Source organism: Podarcis filfolensis (assembly GCF_964270895.1).
Source record: "Podarcis filfolensis genome assembly, chromosome: 5".
In the NCBI taxonomy this organism is placed as follows: domain Eukaryota; kingdom Metazoa; phylum Chordata; class Lepidosauria; order Squamata; family Lacertidae; genus Podarcis; species Podarcis filfolensis.
The window spans coordinates 44,467,230-44,492,793 of NC_139608.1; the positions used below are offsets into that span (position 1 = coordinate 44,467,230).

At 41.0% G+C, this 25,564-nt stretch overlaps 1 protein-coding gene across 2 annotated transcripts in view; it reads left to right on the forward strand.

The window, feature by feature from the left end:
* The window catches only part of NEURL1 (neuralized E3 ubiquitin protein ligase 1), a 134,164-nt gene that overhangs the window by 49,417 nt on the left and 59,183 nt on the right, over positions 1-25,564 (forward strand). The window contains exon 1 of one of the 2 annotated variants that reach the window (XM_083616506.1): positions 14,919-15,155. The exons of the other annotated variant lie outside the window; for it this stretch is intronic. Within the exon in view, the coding sequence (XP_083472632.1) occupies positions 15,122-15,155 (34 nt within the window). The 5' untranslated portion in view covers positions 14,919-15,121. Of the gene's footprint in view, positions 1-14,918; positions 15,156-25,564 lie in introns of those variants that run through there. 2 annotated transcript variants of the gene reach the window in all.

Consider the following 25,564-nt stretch of genomic DNA (forward strand, 5'->3'; position numbering starts at 1 on the left):
AAACTAGTACCTTTCTGAACAGCACCAATAAATTTGTAGCTTAAAAAAAACAACACACGCAAAAACCGACTGTTTTCATGAGAGCTTACTCGTTTGCTTAATGACTCAAATAGGAAAGCTATCCATGAATGCATTTCCTACAGATTAAGTTCATTAAATGTAAAAAGGTAAAGGGCCCCTGGACAGTTAACTGCAGTCAAAGGCGACTATGGGGTGCGGCACTCATCTTGCTTTAGGTCGAGGGAGCTAACCTAGCAGTTCGAAAGCACACTAGTGCAAGTATATAAAGAGGTACCACTGTGGTGGGAAGGTAAATGGTGTTTACTTAAATATATTAATATACTGAATCTACATGCTTAGTTTAAAAAAACCCCGTACTAGTCTTTTCTGTATTATGCATTTAATTTTTATTTCATCTTTGCAAATACATTGCTTTTTACTCCTCAGTTGACTTACCTTGTCCTATCCATTCCTCCTCCTCTTTGCTCCATCCTGCCTATAGCTGCCATCTTCTTTTTTTAATGACCTCGCTCCTAGACCTTTAACAGGCAGACTTGCATAAATTAAACAGGCAAAGCTTCCACTTCATCTCTGTGCCAGGAAAAGCTTCATTTGCTAAAATTCTGCAACTCAGGAAACTATGAAAAGCATAAGAGCAGGGCCAGTAAAAGTTAGCACAGTTACCCTTCTTCTCATAATATATATTTAACACTTCAGCTGTTGCTTCTATTTTAAAGTGTCCTCCCCTGAACTAGAATGAGCTTGGCAGCCCCTTTTGATTCCTCCTTTTGATCCTATAAAGGTGATAGAACCACTTCTCAAGCCCTTAGTTGGGGTTGGCAAGAGCATCATTGTGCTCTCCAATATACTAATAGCCATGTAGCTCAAAAGGCATCATCCACACAGGAGAATGAGGTATTAGAGTCTTATTAGAGTGTTTGAACCATTGGATTTCTCTGAACTAAGAAGGACAACAGATCACCAGATGAGGATGTAACATTTGACAGTGATTTTACTGGTAAGAAGAGAATTGCTCCACATTTTTCTTCATGTAATCGACATCCACATCTGGCCCTCGACTATATCGGCAATGAGTTCTAGGTCTCCCATCTTTGTTGAAAACATGTTGATTTAAACATTTCCCCCCTCTTAATTACATAAGCATGGCTGCTAGGCATTTTTCTTCCTAGTTAAGCCAAAAAAAATTCCTGTTTTGACATTTAACAGCTGGACATTCTAGGAGTGTTTCCACAACAACCTGGGCAATATGTGTTTAGAACACAACATTTTTGGAAGAAAATGCAGAAACTCAGCTGGAAGCCAATATATCTGAAAATAAATATCAGTTGAAAGTGCCAAACCTTGGTGCAAAGCTCCCTCCCACCCCCGTTTTAAATGAGCAAAAAAACTCTGCCACCTCTACTTTAAAGGGAAGCCAACACTCACCTGAAAGTTTGTTATATTTGCCTCCACAATAAACAAGACCCCTGCTCCACTTTCATGGCAGATGAATGGTCAGATGAAAGTGGAGATAGCATTAGTAAGCACCATCAGCCTCTAGATGTAAAAGTGCTTGGTCAGCAATTTTTCTAAAGTTTGGGTGTCGTACAGCCCTTTCCCAGGAAGGCTACCTAATTCAAGGGATAATCTCTGTTTTATAAGACATAACATTTCCATGGCTTTAGCAGAAAAAGCAACACACCTTAACTGAAAAGCCTCTTCTATGGCTCTAAAATAATACATAATCTTGGGCAGTTTGTTTCCTCTTCCTCTCCAGTGTGGTGTGTGAGAATGGTGGTGACATTATGGTTGTTACTGGCTCATTCTGCGGAGGTCGTGCAAAGTTCAGTCTATTAGCAGTTACTTAGCTTATCTGTATATGTTCCTATTGGAAGGCAACTGTTCATTCTCATCTAAGAGCTCTGTAAACTAGTACCTCCTTCCTGCAATTCTCACAGTTCTCTTGCAGTCCCCCTCCCCCCACATTTCTCCTTCACATCTTACCTTCTTTCATTTCCTTGACTTTAAAACAAAAACAAAAATTTCATTAAACTGTAGTAATGTCTTACCAGAAAAGTTATAATAGCACCCAGTCATAGTAGCATGCATGGTAGCATGCAGTCATTCATCTATCAGTAAACATTTGTACTGGGTGTTGGGAGTCTTTTCAGCAAGAGAGCTGCATTTCCTAGTAGACAGGGTTTTTTTTCGGGGGGAGAGCACTTTCTGGTGGTGGGTGAGGCGAGTAGAAGTGACTCTTACCTTTGGACAGTAGGCTACAGTCTGGCCACACAAAAGTCAGAGGTTCCTACATGTACATATCCCCATTGAGTAGCACTCACCCAAGACACTTTGCTGCCTGAGATGAACCAGAAAATGGTGTCTCCCTGGGTGCTGGGTTAGATAGGGAATATTAGCCTCGTGGAGGCCGGATTGGCCACCCCTCCTAGATTTCCAGAGCCTGCTGCCCTGAGGCAATTGCCTCACTTCACCTCATGGTCCTGCCACTGAGGCAGGTAAGAGGCATTAATTATACTTCAAGGACACACCTCAGCTAGGGAAAAGGAGGGTTGTGGAGCAGGGTCTTGAGTTAAAGGGGAAAACTCATTTCATGGATTTCGGCTGCATTGCTTGAGTTTGAATCATAACCACGGGCAGTATTCAACTACCACGGTCCACTTGCACAATTGAACTCCCCCCCCCATGCCCTATGACCTCTCCATAGCTGTTCTAGAGGGTTGGGAACAGATTTAAGGGATGTGCAGGGGGAGGAGAATGTTCTGTTGCAAAAGGAGAAAGCCTTATGACAAACTTGGTGCTATGCTGAATTCCAACCTATATACTGCAATATCCCGTGTTCTCCTTATATGTGAGTATTTTGTGGTTTCCTCTCTTTCCCCTTTTCAATTATGTGCTTTCTGTCTGTGGGTTAAGAGGCTGGCTTATTTAACCAGCCTGGCTGAGAAGCAGGAAGGAGGCTAGGGTGTGCATTTGTTGCTCTAAACTTGGGTACAGAATCTCCCTGAGGGGACCATGCTCCTTCAGGACCTCTATGACTACAGCGTTACACTGGCAAGAAGTAACCCATATGAATCTTAAATTATGGACTTTGAGCACTAGATGACGCATGTACAGAATATTATTTAAAAGAGCAGGAGCAAAAAGAAAAAGAAATACGTTCCTTGACACATATCCAAGTTATTCAATTCCGTTCAAGGAATGCCAGTGCAAGTAGTAAACAGTTCACATGTGATTAGACAGATTTTAAAGTTTTCAGTTTAACAAATCTATTTCATGCAGTATAGAGCAAAGGAAAATATCAGAGCGTCTCCATTTGCCTCTAATTTAGATTATGAGACTGAGGCAGCTGTACTGTGTCAACTCACCCAATCTGTGTATTATTGACTACAGGGTTTGCAAGTTACAGCTTGCAAGTTTTAAGCTTTAATTGATTTGGTAGGCTAATCAAATAAAACTTTAGTTGATTGATTGGTGAGACCCAACTTATTTGATACAAAATTTATTATTATTATATTTTTTAAAAAGCTATTTTGTTCGGTTATGTTGCTGCAATAGCAACTGGAAAGAAAATATTAATGATGGCTTCTGCTTCTAACCATGGCTTTCAGTTTGTCAAGTTATAAGTAATCTGACATTTCCATCAATGTCTTGGAACAGCATCTATTTTGAGGATTTGGTAATATTTAAATGTATTTAAATTAAACCAATCAAACCGCAAATGGTTAATCAAAACAATAGCCCTAGTTTGGAGACTATAATAAGATACTCTGAATTTGGTGGGGTTTGAGAGAGAATAAAAAGGGTAGTAGCTGGGGGGTGGGGGTGGGATTGTGAATGCTGAAGTAGGCCAGAAAAATGGTAAGCCACTACTCCAAGTGGAGGCAAAAGTGATGACACAGTCTGATTCCACTTGCCCTAAATGTAGAATCCTTTGGAAACAATATGCAAAAGATGAGAAGGCAAAAGCTTGAGAATCTGCCAGCAGCCAAGGATCATCTGACAGCAGAACAAACTCAACTTGGCTTGAAAGCTTTATGCTCAAGAAAGTCTTGCTTTCTGAAAATAAGTTTTCTTCTTCTTCTTCATAAAGTATTCACAGAGAATATGAAGAAGAACTTAATGCAGCTTCCTAATGCAGCTCTATCAACAAGTCAAATGTGTTTATTCCCAAGACAACACAGGAACGTTTCCCCCCAAAATAAAAATAAAAACCCTACCTAAACAGGTTCACTCATTTTGCTTAATTACTTATTTGGGCCTTACCCATTGATCCAAATACTCCCAAGGTGACCTGCATAAACATACAAAACAAAATTAAAGACATTAACATTTCAAACTAAAATCCAAAGCCCTATAGGCACCTAAATGTTCATCCAAAATCACCGATTAGGAATTAACTATAATTTATTGCTCCTTTTTGGTTTATAAAATTTGAACTCATTCTACTATAATGTCATGAATGCAAATAAGTCTGGTAGCAGCAACAAGCAGCTCGGCTCGCCCAGTCCTACCCATTGCCTTCCCACCACCACACTTACCTGACCTGGGGATTCTGGATCGTGGGCTCTACTGTTCAAAATGGGGGAGCCTCAGCGATTGCCCTCTCCTGTCGGAAACAAACCAGGACTGCTCCAAGAAAATGCATGTGGGGAAAAGTAGCGCTAGGTCCTGGTGGGCCACCCCTTTACCCACTTGTGATTGGCCAAGCAGATAGCCAGTCAATCGGGATTTTTCTTCTTCACTTCTCACTTCCCTCTGCGGCCCCCTACCCTCATGCTGTGGCCTCCCATTTATGCATTTTTCACCTGTGCCCCCCTTGGAATATCCTGCCCTCCCCCGGGGTCATATGGTCCCTCGTTGTGAAACACTGTTGTGTATGCACATGCACATGCACACAAGTATTAGCAAACTTGCAAATACTTGCAAAAACTTGCAAAACTGAAGCTCTTTTGTTGTCTCTTCAAGCTGTATGTGTTTCATGTGATTTAGGAAATTGCCCTATTCAAGGATAGCAGCTAGTAAATTCTTTGTATGTAAACTGCAGCCTCCAGGCACAACAATTTAAAAATAAAAATGAAAATTCTTTCATGTCTTTAAGCATGTTTCTTTGCATGAATCCTTAATGTTTGCTGATCACAATTTAAAGAGACCAAAAGGCCAGCCTTCTCCAGCAAGCCAAGGCCGTCCTCACACAAGCTCCCCTCCTCTTTTACAACTCCACACATTCCAGACCACATTGTACCGTGAGAGTAGGAGAGTACCACTGCGAGATGTGTGACTCAAGGACATAGAGCAATAATATCTCTTGACTTCTGGGCTGAGATGGATGTGGGATAGTAACTATTCTAGTACTAGCAGTTTGTCCAACCAAAAAGATGGTGGTATATATGGAAACAGGACCACAAAGATGGACAGGTAACTGGATGAGTGCCAGTCCCAACTTTCCTTCTTAGTCACCTGTGCAGCCTCACTTTTCTTTTCTGTGACTTCTGTTCCTTTCCTCTCTCTATCCCTTGTGATTTTTGTGTTTTCACCTCTTCATTCATGGCTTACCTCAGGTCACTGCCTCTTCCCTCTTTTCCTTTTTGCCCTGTTCTGCTGTAGACCATTCCTGTGCCTTTGTGACAGTATTAGCCTTTGCACCATCCCATGCTGTTGCCCCAGGCCTCTTTGCTCCTTCCCTTCAGGTGTGATGTTTGGCAGGTATGCAGTGAAGACTGCTCCTCTCGCTTTACTGGCCGAGGGAGCTGGTGTTTGTCCACAGACAGTTTTTCTGGGTCATGTGGCCAGCATGACTAAGCCACTTCTGGCGAAACCAGAGCAGCGCACGGAAACACCATTTACCTCCTTGCCGGAGTGGTACCTATTTATCTACTTGCACTTTGACGTGCTTTCAAACTGCTAGGTTGGCAGGAGCTGGGACCAAGGAACGGGAGCTCACCCTGTCGCGGGGATTCAAACCGCGGACCTTCTGATCAGCAAGCCCTAGGTTCAGTGGTTTAGACCACAGCGCCACCTGTAGAGGCAGGTATAAAGCCAAGGCTGCATTCAGTAGCATTGGCAGGAGTGTGAGGAATTCACTGGGAGGAGGTTTTGCTCAGTGCAAGGGATCAGCAGAGAAGCTGAAAGTTACCTGCTGTATAACATGGTGGGCTAGCATGATAAAGTGCTAGACTAGAGAATCTCTCTGTAAACTTGTAGCTTCCTGGTACCCCTGAGATCACTGGTTTTACTGCAACTGCTTTTGTATGTTTTATTTGTGATTGTTTTTAGAATGTTGTAACTCTATTAGATTGCTTTTGCTTTGCTTTTGTTTAAGATTGTGTATTTGTTTGCCTCTCCGAGCTCCTTGGGGAGGAAAGGCCAAGATATAAATGTATTATTATTCTTAATAAAAAGACCTCACCATAGCCTTGTTTGGAAATTGTAATCATGTTGGAGCAGTGGGGCTGTGTGCACTGACTCTGCTGCTTCCATGCATAATCTTGCAACATTCACTGGCTTGTAAGAGGGCTTGTAAGCATGTTCACATGAATACACTTCAAGCCTTCCCGTGATCAAGAACCCTGCTTTATCAGGGTTTCTAATCGGAGGCAGCAGGGGTGGGGTCAGCATGTTCAAGCAAAAATGCCTCTTCAGACCTTGTTGGCAAATGTGGCATGTGGCTCCTTGACTCTAACATTTCATGAAAGACATTCTGTACTCTTGAGCATTTGCAGGTTCACAGAACACAATGGATGTTCCCCTTTCCCCCCAGAACTCTTTTACATCTCAAAACTCCACAGAAACAGATCCTTCAGCTCCATTGGGTCCCATGTTTTTATATTGTTATTCTGGCAAATTTGGTCCATTCCAAGGATTTTCTGGTGGAACAAATTGTCCAAGCTGTCTGTCAGTCTTGCATACGTCGGTATGAGGAGCCAGCAGGATTGGGACAAGTCAGGCCAGTGAAAAGAAGTTTCTTCCAATCTGTTTACACCACACATTGCTGGTTTGATTAGAAAACATTTGGCTTGTTGCAGGTGGACTTGGGTACAGAGTAGATCAAATGTACCCTTCCGGTGGAAGCTTTATCAAGTCCCTTGGTTGTGATAGTCTTTCTTCAGTGAGTTTGACCACTCTCTCTGTTGCCTCTAGTGGAGAGTGCAGGTTTATTCATACTGGGTTTACCCATTAACAGGAAAAAGCATCCTTTTCTATATTTTCACCCTGTTGTAAAACATGATGAACAATGGGGGAGCTATTTTTCACTAATTCATATTTGTTTCATGTAAGTTAATATAAAAATGTTCAAACAGTAGATTGTCTTGGGGAGGCTCATAGGACAGAGAATGACTTGTCACAGTGTTTTTTGTTGTTGTCTGGGTAAGTTGCTTTAAACATAGAGTTGGTTTCATATTCTACCTGGAATTCTTGTATTGCCCTGCAATGAAGTTTTATGAAAAATATTGGTTTTCAAATTATGTGGTGATGTTCCAAGAGCATGGGGCCTTTTTTTGTTCTTTTCCTATGTTAATTTCCTTTCTTGATAACCATACATACTTGCTGGGTGACCTTGAATGTTCAGGGCTTTAAAATAGATTCACTGCAGACCTTAACAGTTATGGCAATCTGACGAAGTAAGCTTGCATGCAATTAGATGAAGGCTTGTTCAGCTCTCTTGCCATAGAAATCCTTTTAACTGCTTATCTCAACACTGGTTTACTTCATTCTTCTTTCCTCTTTTATCAGCTATGCAGATGGTACCCCAGTAATGGATAAAATAAAGCAATGTTAAGGGTAGGACTTCCAGTATTTGGTGAGAGCATGATGAAACAATCACACATATATTTCTCTTTTAAGAACAGTTTCTACAGGTCAGCAGGAGCCTTGGAGAAGTAAGCGGGATAATAGGTCTGATTTTCTGTCCTGTGTGCCTACAGTCACTTTACACACTGCTTTTTAGGCTTATGAGAGTAAGAAGCATGTGTTTGTAAAAAAACCATGTGTATCAAGAAGGTATACTTGCAATGGTGCCATGCTCCCTGTTGCTGCTCCCGTGAAGTGACCATTTGGCAAAACTAATCCCAGATTGTGTCAGGCTGCTGAAGCTGCTGATTTCATTTTACTCTGTGTTTGGTTTTAAAGTAGAATAGATGAATTAGGATGTCCACTCAACAGTTTTAGGAACCAAACAAGGTTATCAATGGGTAAATCCTGGAATCAGGTATTTGCACTGCCAGTTGGTCTCCAACTCTCTTTGAATATTTGAAGTGAATATTCCACTGTACTAGAAACAATGTACTTTCCCATTAACCAGATCACACAATGGTGGTAAAAGGGTAGATTTAAAAATAAAATGTAGACAGCTGATGCCCTTATTATCATATATGCAAACAAATATTTGCAGCTGAGACACATGCCATTTGCACTGCAAAACCAAATGAAACTGACACCAGGTTTTTACCAAGTACAAATACCACAAAGATAATTGCTAGCAAAGATTTTCTACCCTTAACTTACCCCATTGTCCCTGTTAATTGATACCCGTTAAGCTCAGCTTCCAACAGCAATTGCTCAGATTTTCCTAATGCATTACCTCCAGAAAAATGGATGGCATTAGCTAAAAACTCTATCCTTAAAAGTCTTCCTTTCCAATTCTCCAATACATCTTCTTCATTCCCTTATTGCACAGACATCTTCTCAATATATTTTCTCATCATCCCATAACCTTTCAGTTGCCCTAGTTGAAGATGCCAGTACCCTGCCACACAATCATGCTATCTCTAACTCTGCTGCATGATTGACATGTACAATGGGCAAGTACGATGAACATGCATGATGGGGAACAGGTTTGTAGCAGCAGATCCCACCTCTGCTGGTTCATATGTACTTTTGCAGTATCCTCAAGCTTAGGTACATACAGTTTGTATGCATGTAGGCCTGTTGCAGATGTGCAGACACATACATGCATGGCAGGGGGTGGGGCTTGCTGCTCTCATCCTGCTCCCCTTTAGCTTGTTCATTGTGCAGTAGAAGAATTGTGTGAAAGACACTTATATGTGACCAAATTTAATCATTTCGGTATGGCTGGGCATACCGTTTTCATCCTTCTGATTCCCACTATCCAAGCAAGCATAAGAACATAAGAAGAGGCTTGTTGGATCAGACAAGTTCTAGTTTTGTGGCCAACCTGATAACCCCGGGAAGCATACAAGCATGGCTTGAAGGTGGTGCATCTCTTCCACAGTAGCCCCTTATCAGCAATGATTAGCCCTAATTATATACAGTGGCACCTCATGTTAAGTACTTAATTCGTTCCGGAGGTCTGTACTTAACCTGAAACTGTTCTTAACCTGAAGCACCACTTTAGCTAATGGGGCCTCCTGCTGCCGCCGCGCCACTGGAGCATGATTTCTGTTCTCATCCTGAAGCAAAGTTCTTAACCTGAAGCACTATTTCTGGGTTAGCGGAGTCTGTAACCTGAAGCATATGTAACCTGAAGCATATGTAACCTGAGGTACCACTGTATTCACTTTGTTTTTCGGGGATACTTTGCTACTCTGAGCAGACAAAATGGAGGTCAAAGGAAGGCCATTAGCTGTGGACCCAACTGAGAACTCTGGTATGTCTTGAGCTGCTTTGGTCTAGTTCAGAAACTGCAGGTAATGCTCCAGGAAGCATTAACCGTATGTACCTAAGAGCCTCATGCAGACGTTCAGGCTTGAAAAATGAACTTGCTGAGGGTTGTGGAGGATTGGTGAAGGAGTCTGCCGACATGATGCTACTTCCTCCAACCATGTGTGATTCCATTCACTGTTCTGAGGAGCCTCCACATGTCTGAATGAGAGTGAAGATGAGACTACTTAGGAAGAAATGAAATCCTTCTTAGAGAAGCAGTAGGAGTTGGGCAGCCACTGGGCCTGTACGTGACTACTTTTCATCTCGCATCCGCAGACAGGTGTGACCAGGCAAGGAATGGATTCCCTTAATTGCTAACAAAACAAAGATGGAATAATGGGGGTAGGCAATAATTTATGTTGCCTACACATTCCCAAGTATTTACCCTTCTGAAATGGGCCCTCTAATGACCAGGATATCCTGCTGTTATCTTTTGGTGAAACACCACAGCATCGTCTCCAGCTCATATGCTCCTCTATGTTATCTTGTTGTCTTAGGTTGTGCAAAGATGCAGAGAGGAAGCTGGGGTTCAGCTGGCAGATGGAGGAAAGAGGGGGTTTCTGGGTTTGGCCAAGTATAAATCTTATAAAGCTTGTGTAAATCTTGAATAAATTTTGGCCAAGTATTAATCTGATGAAGCTTTAAACAAAACTTGAAATTGGAACCTTTTGTGCAAAAATCACATCAGTTTTGCTTGAAAGAAACGAGCACACAAAATGGCTTAGTGTGGTGTCATGGCTGAGAGAATGGGATGTGAGCCAGGAAGTACCTAACTAAAATCTCTGAATTATTTATTTCATAAAATGTATGCACCTCTTGATTGTAAAACAAACAAACAAACAAACAAACAAACAAACCTCAAAGCAGTTTACAAAAAAAAGATATAACACTTTATCGATTGAAAAATTAACAATTATTGAAAACTCAAAAAGTTAGAATAACAATAGACTAATAGGGGAGTGTGTGTGTGTTGTGTGTGTGTGTGTGTAGAATCATAGAATCACAGAGTTGGAAGGGACCCTGGGGGTTATATAGTCCAATCCTCTGCAATGCAGGAATCTCAACTAAAGCATCCATGCCAGATGGCCATCCAAGGAAAGGAGAGCCCACAACCTCACAAGGGAGTCTGTTCCACTGTCAAACAGCTCTTACTGTCAGAAAGTTCATAAATAGATATATATTTCTTTTCTAAGGGGAAAAACCAGTTGTCACTGTATAGTTAGGGGTGATGTCCAATATTAGCCGTGAAATTAATGGGCATGGTTTTAATGGGTCTGCTCTGAATATGACTTAGTTGGACATCACCCTAGGTATCCTAAGTGCTGAAGTTGAATTCTGTGAGCGCCTGAAGGCATATGTGCTTAACAAGCCCTCTGTGACTTTAATAGCTGTCATAATATTGCTAGTTGTTCCTCGTGCTTTCACGAGGGGCTTCTCAAAGAACAGAAGCCTGAAGGAAAACCCAGTGAATGGCGTAATGGGACCAGTTCAAAGAGCAGGGGAGACAACAAGTTACAAACAAGTGAGACAGTAACAGCCAAAGGTGGTACCTTTAAAAATAATTACACTAGTAGTATTGGAGAGAAAATAAACCCATTAATAAGTGAGGAAGGAGCAAAGTCAGGTTGCTAATGACTCTGGATGTTAAAAGCTAACCTTGAAGCAAATTATTAAATTGCATCCATTGGATAATTGCTTTAATTACTTTAATTAAGAGCTTGGAAAAGTTAGATGTGAACACGGAAAAAGAGAATGGTTGTGTTTGTGAGTGTGTCTGTGAGGAGGCGGCAAAACATTGCATTGTGAATGGCATGCCGCCCAACCTCCAAGCAGTGTGAGATTCCAGGGGTTTGAGGTGCTTTCCCAGAGTTTGACTTTCTTGTAATGAGAAACAGCAGAGACTGTGTTGTCATTACGATATTTGGTTTATTTACACACATATATACAAACCGAGCCTGTGATGGCAGGGCTCACAGCATTAACACACCAAGACTTCTTTTCTTCTCCTGTAATCACAGCCTTGGTTTTAAGCAGAAATCACGCATGGCTGATACTCTCTGGCTTCTGCCGGCTTCCATTCCATCTCAGGGACGCTCCACCCCAGCTTTTGTCTTTCTCACTACCAGCAAGGTGAGGGAGGGGGCCCACTCATTTATTTTAAAAAAGAGTGAAAGGGAAATAGAACTGCATATAATGTGTATATGCTGATTTATATGTATAGATTGAAAACATGATTACTGTAATTTAAGTCGAAATAAAATATATTGCACCATAGTGATTAAGACTGACAAGGGGTCTGCTGCCCAGGTGCAAACTGTTGACAGGAAACATCTCACTTGTCATAGTTCTTTAAACCAGTGTGGACTAGACAGCCCTTCAAAATAGAGGACTCCTTCAAATGGAGGACTGCCAGCCCTCCCCTTGCTCTAACTTCTCTGTAAAGTAGAGCAGTGGCCAGCCAACACAATCTTGTGTATTGCCAGAAATATAATTTTCATGCCTATCTCACATGCAATGCTGCTTCAGTGCAGTGTGCCCATTCATTCAGCTGCTAGTCATCAATCATGCAGAAATTCTGTGATGTACATAAGGGTTTGGTTATTGCTTATAAAATGCCTTTTAATAAACTACTGCAGTGTGGTAATCTAGTGCTTCTGTACAAGCAAATGTCCACCAAAACATACTTAATTATTTCACTTTTTTAATCATAAAAAATAGGCAATTTAATTGTGTGTTCAAAGAAAGGGAGGTCTTTTTTTTTTTTTACAGATTACCTAGGTTCTCCCTGTGCATGCCTTTGTACTGAAATTTGCTGCTGAGTCTGCAGCTTCAGCAATGCAGCTACAGCACTGCTCTTGCAGTATTGCTAGAAATGCAGCAGCAGAATTAAGCAGGCACTCTGACTGCCAAGAAACTGTTGTAAAAATGCAAACTGCAGAAGGGAGAGAGTTTCAGGACATATATCTATTACTGGTTCATGAAGAGTAAAGCTATCTCAGGGCTTTTAACACTAGGAACTATTGCAGCTTCTTAATGTTAGCACCCTGCCTTATTCCCGCAGTGTTTTATAGGGAACGGTATGTGGTAGGGATAGAGAACCTCCATTTGGAATGCAATCCCTCCCAGATGGAGGGAGAATCTGTGACCAGTGGTGTAGATGATTGTCATAGGACAAGAAACTTCATTTTTCAGGTGCGGAGAAATAGATTTAAGATAAAGATTAGGGAAGCAGTTAAAAACTCAAACAAGTTGCCCAGGAAGGTTATAGGATTTTTTTTCTTGGAAATATCACCATCATCAACAACAGCAGCAGCTGGTCAGTTGGCAATGATTTTTTTAAAATCCTGGAGTAAAGAGTATTCTGCATATTCTAAGGAGGTTTTCGGTTTCCCTTAAAAAAGAGGATTTGTAGCAACCCTGCATGAACTGAAAGGTTTGCGCAGGAAATGATGTAACCTGCTTATGTTTCAAACTCATTTTATTCTACAATGCAGAAGATATCTTCAACTCGGGCTAAGGAACTGTTTCAGCTGCCACTGACTTTATCAAATAATTGCATGACCGGAAGGCAATTAAAGATGACCTAGTATCACCATCTCAGGATTTTCCATAGCTAAGGATTCTATCCTACCTTAGTGATTTCCAAATTGTTGGCTGTTAGATTGCCATCCAGAAGTACAAAGGTCATTTGGTAAGGTGCTTTCAAGGTTGGGTCAAGATAGGTGAGGGAACTACTACAGTAGCAAATTGGTTCTTGTTATAAAATATCATTCTTACACAAGCAGAGATCAGGATCAACCAAGACTGCACAATGCCAAGAGTATATGTGTAAAGGAATTTAGGCTGCGAGCCCCTACCCATTTATCTTGCACTAAGCTCCATTGAACTCAATAGGACTTATTTCAGAGTTGTCATTTATAGGAGTGCCTCATTCATTATTGTTGTGGCTTAACCAAGCAACCAATTTTGGGGTGATAATGCAATTTCTTCTTGCTTACACATAATTCATTGGCTGATGCATAGACATTCCATATTTTTCCTGGGAGAACTCTATCTCCTTCAGTCAAGGCATTCTGCTTCCTGCTTCCTTACCCGACTCTTCAGATTGCACCTGTTATATGTGTTCTCACTCATATTGTTTAATCTAACTCTTCTCTGCCTGTACTATCTTATGTACCTGTGAAGAAACTGGTTGTTTCTTGCACTGTCTGCATAACCATGGTTTGACTGTAACCCTTTCTTAGCTAGAGTGTAGGTGGCAAACTGTGGTTTGCATAACACTGTGCTTGTTCTGGAACTTGAAACTTCAGTGTAAAGTTAGTTTGATTTTATGTTCTGGTAGAGCTAGGTTCTTATTTTGTTAATAGAGGTGGGGAAGGATAGCATTCTTACACCAAAGCATTGAGGGGCAGAATGTGGGTTCATGCCTTTGAACCCTGCCCCACACCCTGCCCATACCAGCCTGCCTCCACAACTCAGTGCGTTTAATAACGCTCACTGCAGTCAATCAGTGGAGGTAATGGACTGAAGAGCAGGCTGCATTGTGTCTGAGCTGAGCCTGCAGTCATGCCACAAAAGCTAGTCTGAGGGGGGTGGAGGGAAATATTTTGCTATTACAGTCCAGGGTGGACCAGTCTGCATTTCAGACACTTCTCCCTTGCTCTTAAATAATTAATAATTAACCAGCAGAGGAATCTGGGCCAATGATTTCTGGTAATGCACCTATTTCAGTTTGGGTTTCTGCCTGCCATTCCCGCAGATATATGTAGGAGCGATGTGCTGAATGGAAGTATTTCTCCTTTTCAAAAACTTCATTTTTATATTTAAATTGCATAATGATGGAGTTGAAAAGCAAGCTTCATTGACAGCTGGACTTAAGATTTCTAAATAAATCTGTTTTGTGTTTGCAGTGAAATTCACAGAGACAAAGGTTTTGTTTTGCTTGCAAGCAAGGGTACCTTGGGGTTTAGAAACAGGCATGCAGCCACTGCTTTCAACAGCCAAGAAATCAACTATATTTTTCCTAACGATTTATTAGAGTTGCGACCCCAGATTAGAGAAACCAGAATAAAGGCTGACGGACAGGGCATGTTTAGGTGCCCTTGAGTTTCTTTGGGGCTGCGGTGCTGTATGTGTCTGTAAAACGCTTTGAGTTTTCTCTAGCTATTTTGGAGTCACAAGTCTCCTCCTTATGTAAATAATCATGACATATGCCTCTGCTTATTGCTGAGCCTGTGAGGGTTGGAAAGTGGGTGGAGGCTGATTGCAGGCTTCTGTTGTGTGTTCATGAGTGTGTTATTTATGTGAGAGTCATTAAATCCCTCTGTGTCGGAGTGTGCCTGTGTCTTGCATGCTGACAATGATCGCACGCTTAGAGTTCTGCATCTCTGCCCAGTGAGAGGAGAAACTGCAAGGTAGCCAAGCCACCTTGCGCAGTACGATGGGGGGACAGCTAACCAGAAGCACACTATACGGTAAGGAGCTGGCCAGCAGCACTGATGTTTAGACAGCAAATTCTTAATGTTGGGTAGATTTCATGCCCTTTGCCTAACCCTTCCGCAGCAGGGGACAATATGGCTCAGAAAGGTAAGCCGAGCTACAGCAAAGAAGCTGTAGTCTCTCCTAACTGATTCTCACTTGGTGCCTTTTCCTTTAAAGAGAAATCTTCTTGCCAGAGATGTTCTTTTTAAATGCAGAATCCTTAGACGGCTCTGTGTGTGTGTGTTTTATCTGATCTAATTCCATATGTCGCTTTTGTTTTATTGCTTCGGACAAATATTTGTCTGCAGAGCACTGCTTCCTGCTCTGATACCCTGTAGGGAAAGAGAGAGAGAGAGAGAGAGAAAGAGAGAGAGAGAGAGAGAGAGAGAGAGAGAGAGAGAGAGAGAGAACAGTTTGTGGCGTTGACATGAAGGCAAGACAGTTTACAGGGCTTTCAGAGGAAACATTCATTTGAGAAAATGGATCAGGGTTTCATCTGTTTAAGATTCCTCCGATAGTGGGATTTTGCGCTCTGTGTGTAAAACTGTATTTGGTTTACAGCACAGCTGGAGGCTTGAAAAGGCTGCTTCATTGTAAATCCATTTAGTACAGTATGCTGCATGTCTTTGTAGGATAATGGACTGGAATGCATAGGAGACGAGGGTGCAGTATTGCAGCGTTCCAAGCAGTTTAATGCAGAGAATGAAAAACTTTAGGATGTGGGACAAAATCATACGGCATTTGCATCTTTCATATGATTCAGCGAAGGGAACCTATATGGGTGCTGTCATGGGCAGGATGCTACCATAATTTCAGACTCATTGATTTCAGTGAAAGAGTTAACCAAACGCTTAACTTATTTTCATCAAAGTTGATGGGGACAGACAGGGCTTAACTGTGACTGGATGGTGCATAATAGGGTTCATACAAAACCTCTTTATTCTTTTGGGTTATTATTTCTCTTCAAACTTTTTTATGTTGAGTGATAAAGTGCTTTTTATCTAAAATATTTATTCATGGGGGCCCATAACTCAGTTTCAAAACAGGAAAATAACAGAGTAGGTTTATATTGAAACTGCGCCTTTGTACAGAAGTTGTGACAGTGCATATGATATATAATTTTGTTTTCCAATATGAGATGTTGGTAGGATTGTTCTCATTTGTTGTGTTTCCATACTTCATTACAGTCTTCATACAGTAAACCAGCCTACTAACTTATTTATTTATCACTTGCAGTGGATTCTGACGACAGTTTTAATCGTTTGCTTTTCATTGTCCAACCAAGTTTCTGCCCTTTCCCCCCCAGTGTATCACATGTCACGTATTGTTTGCAAAATAACGTTTACGTATTGTCATAACAAAAATGAGAAATCCAGCAAGAAGGGTTGGATTTTCTTCTGCTGTTTAAAACTATTAATCTGTTGGTGAACTTTGCGGGGTGGGGAAATCTTGACTGAATAAATACTCCCATGGGTCTGTGTAAATGTATATGATTCTACTTGGATGCAGCAGTCGATGGCTACTTCTGTGTAGCGTAGTCACCCAACAACTGCACTGCTTTCATTCTCTTGGCTTTATTCATTCTGGGGAGGGGAAAAACTTAGCTTAGGAAATAGGAGGTACAGAGACGTACTAAATCTACCACCATAGAGGGGAAATAACGATAAAGAAATCTACATGTACAATAAATAATAGCTACAAACTGACCACTTATGAAAACCATGCCAAAAATAAAAAAGAACTTTTAAGAGTCTTACAGAAGCAAGAGAATGAAGAACCTCATTGGGTTCAAGTTGGAGTTGGATATGTTTATGAAGGGGGCATCTTTCTTTGGGGCATAAGATACTGCTACAGTTTGAAATAGGAGGTTGGTTGCATGGCACGGAATGGTGCCCAGCTACAATTGTTTTCCATGGAAGACTCAATCGATAAAATTTACTTGCAAAGAATCCTGGCTGATTTTCATATCTTGGATCAGGAAGAGATTTCCACTAGATTTCATTGCTTCATAAGTCTGGATTTTGGGGACATGGAGGCTTGCTTTTCCATGTATTTGGGCCTGTGTACTCACTCAATTCATATGAAGCTATCTGTGCTGTAGGAATCTTCTTGTAATGCGTCTGCTTTCTGCTTGATTTACAGTACGTTCTGGATTACGCAGACTAATCCACTGGGTTAGAGGTTGTCCTGGTTTGCCTTTTCCAATTTATCTTGTCTCCTTAACTAATGTTCTGGCACAGAATCCTAGCCCCGGTGCACTCTTCCTTGCAGAATTTACACAGAAGTAGAGCTATAAAATAAATTCTTCTAGAGCATTGTCACCTGCAAAGTAGTAAACAGTGTCTCAAATTTCAGCTATCTACCATTTACTAGAAGCAAAAAATCACCTCAAACATAAACAAAAATACAAAGAAATCTTACTGATTTTTTGCCATTGGGTGCTTTTTTCTCCCAGCCAATGGGAAATGCTGGGGTAAAACTTTTCAGATAAAGACTGATCCAGGGAAACAAATGTACAAAACCTGTACAATATTTTCATTCTGAAAACACCCCTCCAAAAAAAGAGAGCATGGGACATTTTTAAGAAACCCAAGAAGTCTTTGATCTTTGTCAGTGGGGTGCTTGTTTTGTCTCAGCCCATCAGTGGAAAGTCCCTTGGGTTTTTTAAAAGAGAACTTGATTGAAGAAAGTGGATTAAGTGGCTCTTTTCTTCTGACACCACTAAACGAGGCATTTTGCTACTATTCTGGCAATGGTAGTAAAATATCCCCCAAACAGTTTGGGTTATGTTTCATTGTAGTGTTGCATAATCAAGAACAGGAATATAGCGGATATTATTTTTTTCAGGGTGCTCTGGGGCTCCCCTTTTGTTTGAATGCTGCAGTTAGTTTAGAATGCTGCAACACAATTGCTAACAGGTGTGAGTCCCTGTCAACATATAACACCTGTGGTCAGAAATCTGTACTGTTTGCCAATTTAATACCGAGCCAGATTCAAGCTGCTGATGTTAGTATATAAAGCCCTTAACAACTTGGGACCAGCTAGATATTTACCTGCAAGATTGCCTTACTCCATATATGCCCACTTGACTGTTTAAATCTGCGGAACTGCCATTGTTACAGGTACGACATAATACCCATTCAGCATTTGTAACAAATCAATCTTTGGAACTCCCTGCTTATTGAAATCAGGCAGGCACCTTCGCTGTACTCTTTTTGGCACCTGCTAAAAACTTTTTTGTTCAAACAATTTCCCTGGATATGTAGAATATTGACATGCGTTTTTACTCTTGTTTCCAGTTTTCCATTGATTTTAATTATTTTTGGAATGTGACTAGAATAGATCAGAAAGACAGGAGGTACATTTCAAAAAACCAAAATGCATGATGAAAGGAAAACCATGATAATGAAAGGAGTCGGGGTTGATTATTTTGAACAGCATGATCCTCTGTATGGATATTCAAAAATAAGTTCAACTGTATTCAGTAGGGAGTATTCCCTTAGTAAGTATGTTTAGGATTGCTGCCTAAGTCTTGGATCTTGTCATCATATACAGAATAGGTGCACAACAGGCAGAAACTGTTCAGACTATCGCAGACTAAACTTGGTGCAAACAGTGGTGATGCTTTGCATATGGAAAGTGAAGGAATATTACACGGTATATCATCCATTAGGGGAACGTATACCATTTGTAGAATGGATTGCTCCTCCCCTTGAAGTCCCTACACATCTGAAATCTACTCGGGAGGGTTGAGCAGACTGGGATAGGGGGCAGAGACTGTAAAGGGGAAGAGAAGAATGGGAAGCCCACTTGTTCAGTGCTGATTATCAACCACTGTTCTTTAAATGTTCAGTTTAAATTACCTAAATAACCTGAATGTGACATGGATTTGAAACACAACATGCCTACATGAGCATACAATTTGAATATATTGAAATGAGCCTAAGTGCATTAGTGTGTCTGTTACAGCAGCCGTCTTACCAATCACTGATAAACATAAATCATTTAACTACAAATGAGTGTGCTTTCTGCCTCTCCTCTAATGCTCTTAAAGCAAGTTATTTTGGGCTATAGTTGCATATTCAAACAACTTTTGTTCCCATTTTTAAAAAAAACTTGGATTTTGTATATTCTGTACTATTTGTGCTATTTTGTCCTATGTTTCTTTGGAATATACTTGGTGTAAGTAAGAAGAAATAATCAAGGAACTGTTCCCCCCACCCCACTTAGTCCTATCGTATAACTGATTTTGGTTCAGTAAGTAATTGCTGTAGAGCGTATCCATTATGATAGTTTTTTTAAAAGGTACTAGATATTTGCATTTCCAACATTAGGGGTAATAGTAAACTTTATCTTCTGAAGTTTACTAAAGGTGATCTATTATCCTAATAATACAGTCATACCTCTTGTTACGTTTGCTTCATGATATGTTTTTTCAGGTTGCGTCCCACGGTGACCTGGAAGTACCAGAAAGGGTTACTTCCGAGTTTCACCACTCACGCATGCGCAGACGCGGCGAATCGCGGCCCGTGCATGCGCAGACGCAGATTGCATTCCTTTCAGGTTGCGAAAGGGGCTCCGGAACGGATCCCATTCACAACCAGAGGTACCGCTGTAGTTCTTCAGGAGTAGAAGGAGTGGCTTTGACTATGTTTTCAGTATAAATTCCCAGTGATGGAATAACATTGGGCATCTTGTTTGGGTAGACACATGTCCTAATTTGCAGGGAACAATCCTGTTTCAAAGGCTTTCAGAAAACGGTCCTCTCTTTGAAAGTGGCCTCTATTTGAAGTCCAAGTCTAGCTTAAAAATAAGGAACCATAAGAAGGTTAATTCATCCCATCAAGTTTAGCACCTTGACAGCAGGCTTCCCTGCTGTGCTGAGATATATTATATTTCTAATTAAACTATAGTCTTCATTTCTGAATGTGTGCATAAATCAGCACATTAAATAATATGCAAATTGGTGCCTTTTCTGGTGATTGGCTGACCCTTTTTTTGGTGATGCGTAAGTGACCACCTTCGTGTTGTAGCTGTGTGGATGAGGCCAAACATGGTAACCAGCTGGAGGAACAAAATGAAGTTGCCCAATAATTGTTTTATGAATAACCCTTCTTTGGATGGTAGAGAAGACTATTTACCTTAACATGAGATCAGGCAGAAGCAATAGCCATTAGTAGAGTGGAAAGCAGATGACTTGTTTCCCACCCTATAAGCTAACATTTGGTCTTGGAGGGAGGCACACGGTCCTGCAATTATACCATTTATGGTAGCGGGTTAAAAGTTATTGTCTAGTATAACAGCTGTTCATAGTAAACATACACTTTATAAATGGAGTGCAGTGCAATGATATTGAAAATAGCATACAAGGGAAATGCAGCCAGTCTTCAGCAGAGCCGGGAACAGAAACCAAGGGTCTTGTTTCCCAGTTCTGTGTTTCTGATCACAAGAATGTATCATATCTTTCTGAGTTTAAAAAAAAAAGAATCAAATTTTAAGTATTAGATGTTTTTCTCATTGCATAGGGCACTCCATTTTATGTGTGCTTATTATGGATGTCTTTTTTTACCAAGAAAAAAAAATCAGGTAACTATTTCCCACAGAGATTTCTGCTTGTATGACTCTTCATAACATGAAAACAAGCAACAAGACAACCAACCTTTGTGATAAATGTTTCCTGTACAATTACCTCTTTTTAAAAAAGAAAAAAAAAACTTCTTTTGATGAAAAGTGGGATATAAATTCCTTAAATAAAAGCAAATAAAAATACTGTAAACTGCATATTTTAAAATTATGTATTAAAACACACACTCAGCATTGCTGTTTTGTTTAGGGTGCTTCCAGGCAGAAGTTTATTGTGGAGCTGGTGCCGCTCAAGATTTGGGTGCTACTCACATGATGTCATTATCAAAATGCCAACTAATACTTTTTTTAATTAAAAAAACCCCTTAAATCCATAGTTCCTCTTACAGTGGAAAATCCATTAAGTAAAAAGAACCCATTAAATATCTACAGTTACTGCTAATGTGGAAAGTCAAGAGGGCAGAGAGTTGTCACGTATGCGGTGATGTTTTTGTAGGTAGCCCCTAATGCCCTACCCCACTTCAGCTTGCTTCTCACCTGAGCACAGCAGAGTCATTTTGTTTCTACTAGCCAAAAGGAAACAAGTGCTCCTATTTCCATCAATTACCATATGCAGAAGGCATGTCAGAATTCCAACAACTCTGTTTGGAGGAAGTATACCTTGGGACATTTTAAAATCATCACCATATCAAGGTCTTGTGCAAGACCTGCTCATCAGAATTTCACTATAGCAAAATGTCAGTCTTCCCCAGGACCTCCGTATTGAAGAAACCCAAATGGAAATGGGTTATCTTTCCAACCCCAAGCACATGCTTCCATTTTGGCCATTGTGAAACACAATTACAGCAGTCTTGCGTTCTTGTGCGCTTCTTGTGTGGTTTCTTGTTTCGTTTTAAGTATGTGCACATAGGTACAAGAATACCTTAGTGCGTGCCCAGAATGGGGAATGGGTGAGGGGGTGACAGAGGAGGGCGAGGGGGACAGTTATTCAGCAGAGAGGCCAGAGAACATTATAGACCTCTCGCTGATGTGCATGGGGGTGGGAGTCTAAAACTAAAAGTGGAATGTGTAGTTGATCATATGTCAATTATGCACAGAGAGAAACTTGGTCTGAATGACACATTTGCAACATAAAGCCCCTGTATGTAAACTTCCACAGAATCATAATATTATGGTTAAGGTTTATTTCAAATAAATCTTACATGGGAAACCAAAGAACATGCTGAACCAGACTCATCTAGTCTATCATCTTGTTTCCAACAGTTGGATAGCCATGACTCTTTCTTTTGTCCCTCAGCCACTGATATTCAGAGGCACAGTGTCTTTGATGCTGGAGTTAGGACCTAGCTACGATGACTAGCAGCCTTACGCTTCATGAATTTGTCTAATCACATTTTAAGCCCATATGGCCATCACTACATCTTATACTGGCATGTTTCATGGTTTAACAGTGCTGTGTGAAGTAGTCCTTCTTGTTAATTGTCCTGAGTCTTCCAGTTTCATTGGATAAACCCCAGTTTCTGGTATTATAAGAAAGGGAGACCAGCTTCTCTATATCCACATTCTTCTCACCAAGCATAATTTCATACCTCTCTGTCACATCCCTCCTTACTCGCCTTTTCTCTAAACTAAAAAAGCCCCAAACATTGTAATTGTTCCTCATAATGGAGTTGTTCCAGTCCCCTCATTATTTTGGCTTCCCCTTTCTGCACCTTTCCCAGCTCTACAGTCTTATATTTGAGATGTGGGGATCAGGGCTTTGCACAGTATTCCAAGTGTGGAATACCACATTCTGCAACAAACCAGCATTTTCGTTTGTTTGCAGAGACATCACAAGACTCCACATAGTGATGATTGAAATGTATACAGCAAACTCTGCCTGGGTGGGGAGCTGCCAAAAGCTACGTTTTGCCATGATCTTTATAGCTACGTGAATTGGCCCTCTGCGTTGATTTATGAAGCTTGAGCAACATTTTAAATGCCACAGTTGGACTGTTGACGTTTTGTTGTCTGAAATAGACAAGAATTCATTTCCCTTCCTACCCCTTTATTAGTTTACGTAGGAAAAAGCTGCAGCAATATGCATGCATGGATGTGAATAACTTGCACATATCTTCCAGGGATTTTCTTGCCGGTCATGGTTCACAATGAATTAAGATTCTGACAGCAGTGCAATTGGGCATGCATATCCTTCCCACTTGGGCATTAACCTCACTCTGTAAACATGATATCCACCAACAAAGTATTGGTGACAAACAGCAGATTTTGTTATTCAGCTATGTTACCAGTTATATCAAGCACCTCATTTATAGTTTGGAAACTTATCATTAACAGCAGAAAATCAGTGTACGGGGACGACGACCCCAGGCCAAATTCAGCCCACCAAGGGCAGATTCACACCATACATTGAAAGTGCAGTCAACACTCATTTAAAACACATGACTTCCCCCAAAGGATTCTGGGAACTGTAGCTTGTTAAGGGTGCTGGGAATTGTAGCTCTGTGAGGGGGATACCACATTCCCCAGGATTCTATGGGCGAAGTAATGTGCTTTAAATGTGCACTGGAGATGCTTTATGGTGTGGATCTGCCCCAAGTTTTTTCTGTTTGGCTCTCAGGGTCAAATCTCTCTCTATACCACACACTCTACCCTTACCCCCCAGGCCACATTGAATCTGTTGTGTTTTATTCCCAGCTGCTCTGTGTCTTGTAATTTTTCCATCTTGTATGTTTGCTACATCATAATATCCTAACCTTTCTGGATTTAAACTGATCCCCATTCCATTTATCTCAGCATTTGTAGCTCAGACCCCAATTGTCTGCATATTTGTCCACCTCTGAGGCACATTTTCCTAATACAATTTGACTTGCAAATGTCTAAAAAGGGAACTGCCCAAGTTCAAAACACTGCCTCATTAAGATAAATAATAATACCTTGATAATGCCAAATGTTAACCTCACCACTGTGGAGATGCAGTTATTTATTTTAGTATTCTATTTTGCTCTGAATGGGTAAATAATCTACAAACACAGGACAGCTGAAATAGAGCAATATATATTGTTTCTAGACACTGCTGCAAATGTGCCAGGATGTAGATATCATCTCCCTCCCTACATTTGGTCCACTGAGTATTGCTGTGAGATGAAGATGCCAAGGCTCTTCTTAAATATCTATATACAGCATGGCCTTTATATAGTCTGAAAGATGGTATTTGTTTGCTTTTCTAAAATCAGTCCATCTCGGGGCTGGATTAACTGATACAGAATACCCTGGGAAGAATGTTGAAGCAATGTTAACGTTTACTAAAAAGGGGGCTACCAGTGATTATGCTATAATCCTGTGACTTTGCCAGATTTCAAGTGAACATCTGAGGTTACTTTGAGTTGAATAGTAGAAGCAGCTGGGGAAAAAAGTGTTATGCTGTCCTTGTTTTTCTATATATATATACAGAAGGTGTTTACATGCATGTGGTGGTGTTAAAAACCATACTTTATCCGAATGGTTATCAAATATACTTTATTTTGAATACTTGCTGTAATTTAGGGCATATCTGCACATATGTATTCCAAAAGTTCCACTCCATGAAATTACTGCTATGAGAGGAGAGAAACTCCTTTTGATATGCTTTCATATTGCAGATGCACAGTTCCCATTTGCTTCCCCAAGCAGCAAGAAGTTCCCACGATTCTGCTGCCTGCATTTGGCTTCCTTTTTCAGGAAGAGATCACTAGAGACTTTGGTAATTTATAGTATTTAATGTCTTCACAAATATGGAGATGGAACACAAGTGGGAGGCAAGCACCACAGCCTTTCTAGCAGGCACTAGACCCTAATACCCCAACACCTAGAGCAGGGATTAGCCAAGGTGGCACTTCCAGACATTGCTGGACTTCGAACTCCCAGCAATGTCAGATAGCATAGCCCAATGGTCAGGGATGACAGAGTCCAGCAATACACCACAGAGGCACCCTGAGATCCTTTCATCAGCAGCTCAGCCATCACTCTGTGCCTCTCAAAAAAAGGGGGGCAGGTTTTTCACATACAAACCTTCTGACAGCCCCTCCCTTCAGTTGTGGGGGATGGAGGGAAATAAAAAACACCTCCTCCAAATAGCTCTCGCATTCCAGGGATGTGTGTCACTTCACCATCTAACAACTAGTTCCCAGGAAGATACATGTACCAGTCATCATGAGCCGTTTACCTGGAAATCCCCAGCTAAAGGGGTGACTGGCTTTACTTGGCCAGTGTTCATAACAATACTTGCACTGTTTTAGTGGGAGAAAGCAGTCTGAGAATAATTTTGAATTGTGGGAACAACTGGGGAGAAACAAACTATTAGGCTCCAGATCAGAAAAGCCCTAAGCTTGCTGTCACTCACTCACTCACTCACTCACTCCTTCTTCCTCCTCCTCTTTGGGCTGTCTTCTGCCAGAGGAGATGCTGTAGCAAGCTGCTGGGGGAATGGGCTCCCACTATTCCTGCCACCAAGCTTTCCAAACAGAGAGAAAAGGAAGCAAGGAGGGGGAAATGAAGTTCTTCTTGTATGCATAACACACACCTCTCCCAAACACTGCTTCCTTTCCCCTTTCTTCGCTATGTTTGCTGTGTAAATGATGCTATGAATTGCTTTGCTGTTTGTTGTGGTTGCCCTTTGTTTTCAGGAAACAAGTTTAAAGTACTGGGTTGTGCCTCACACCAGTTAATTCTACAGCAAGCTTGTTCTAGTACAGACTAATCTAGTGATTCTTTAGAGAGAAACTTTAAATAATGTCCGAACCATGACTCTTATGAGGTTCTGGACATCATGTGCACTTTTGTA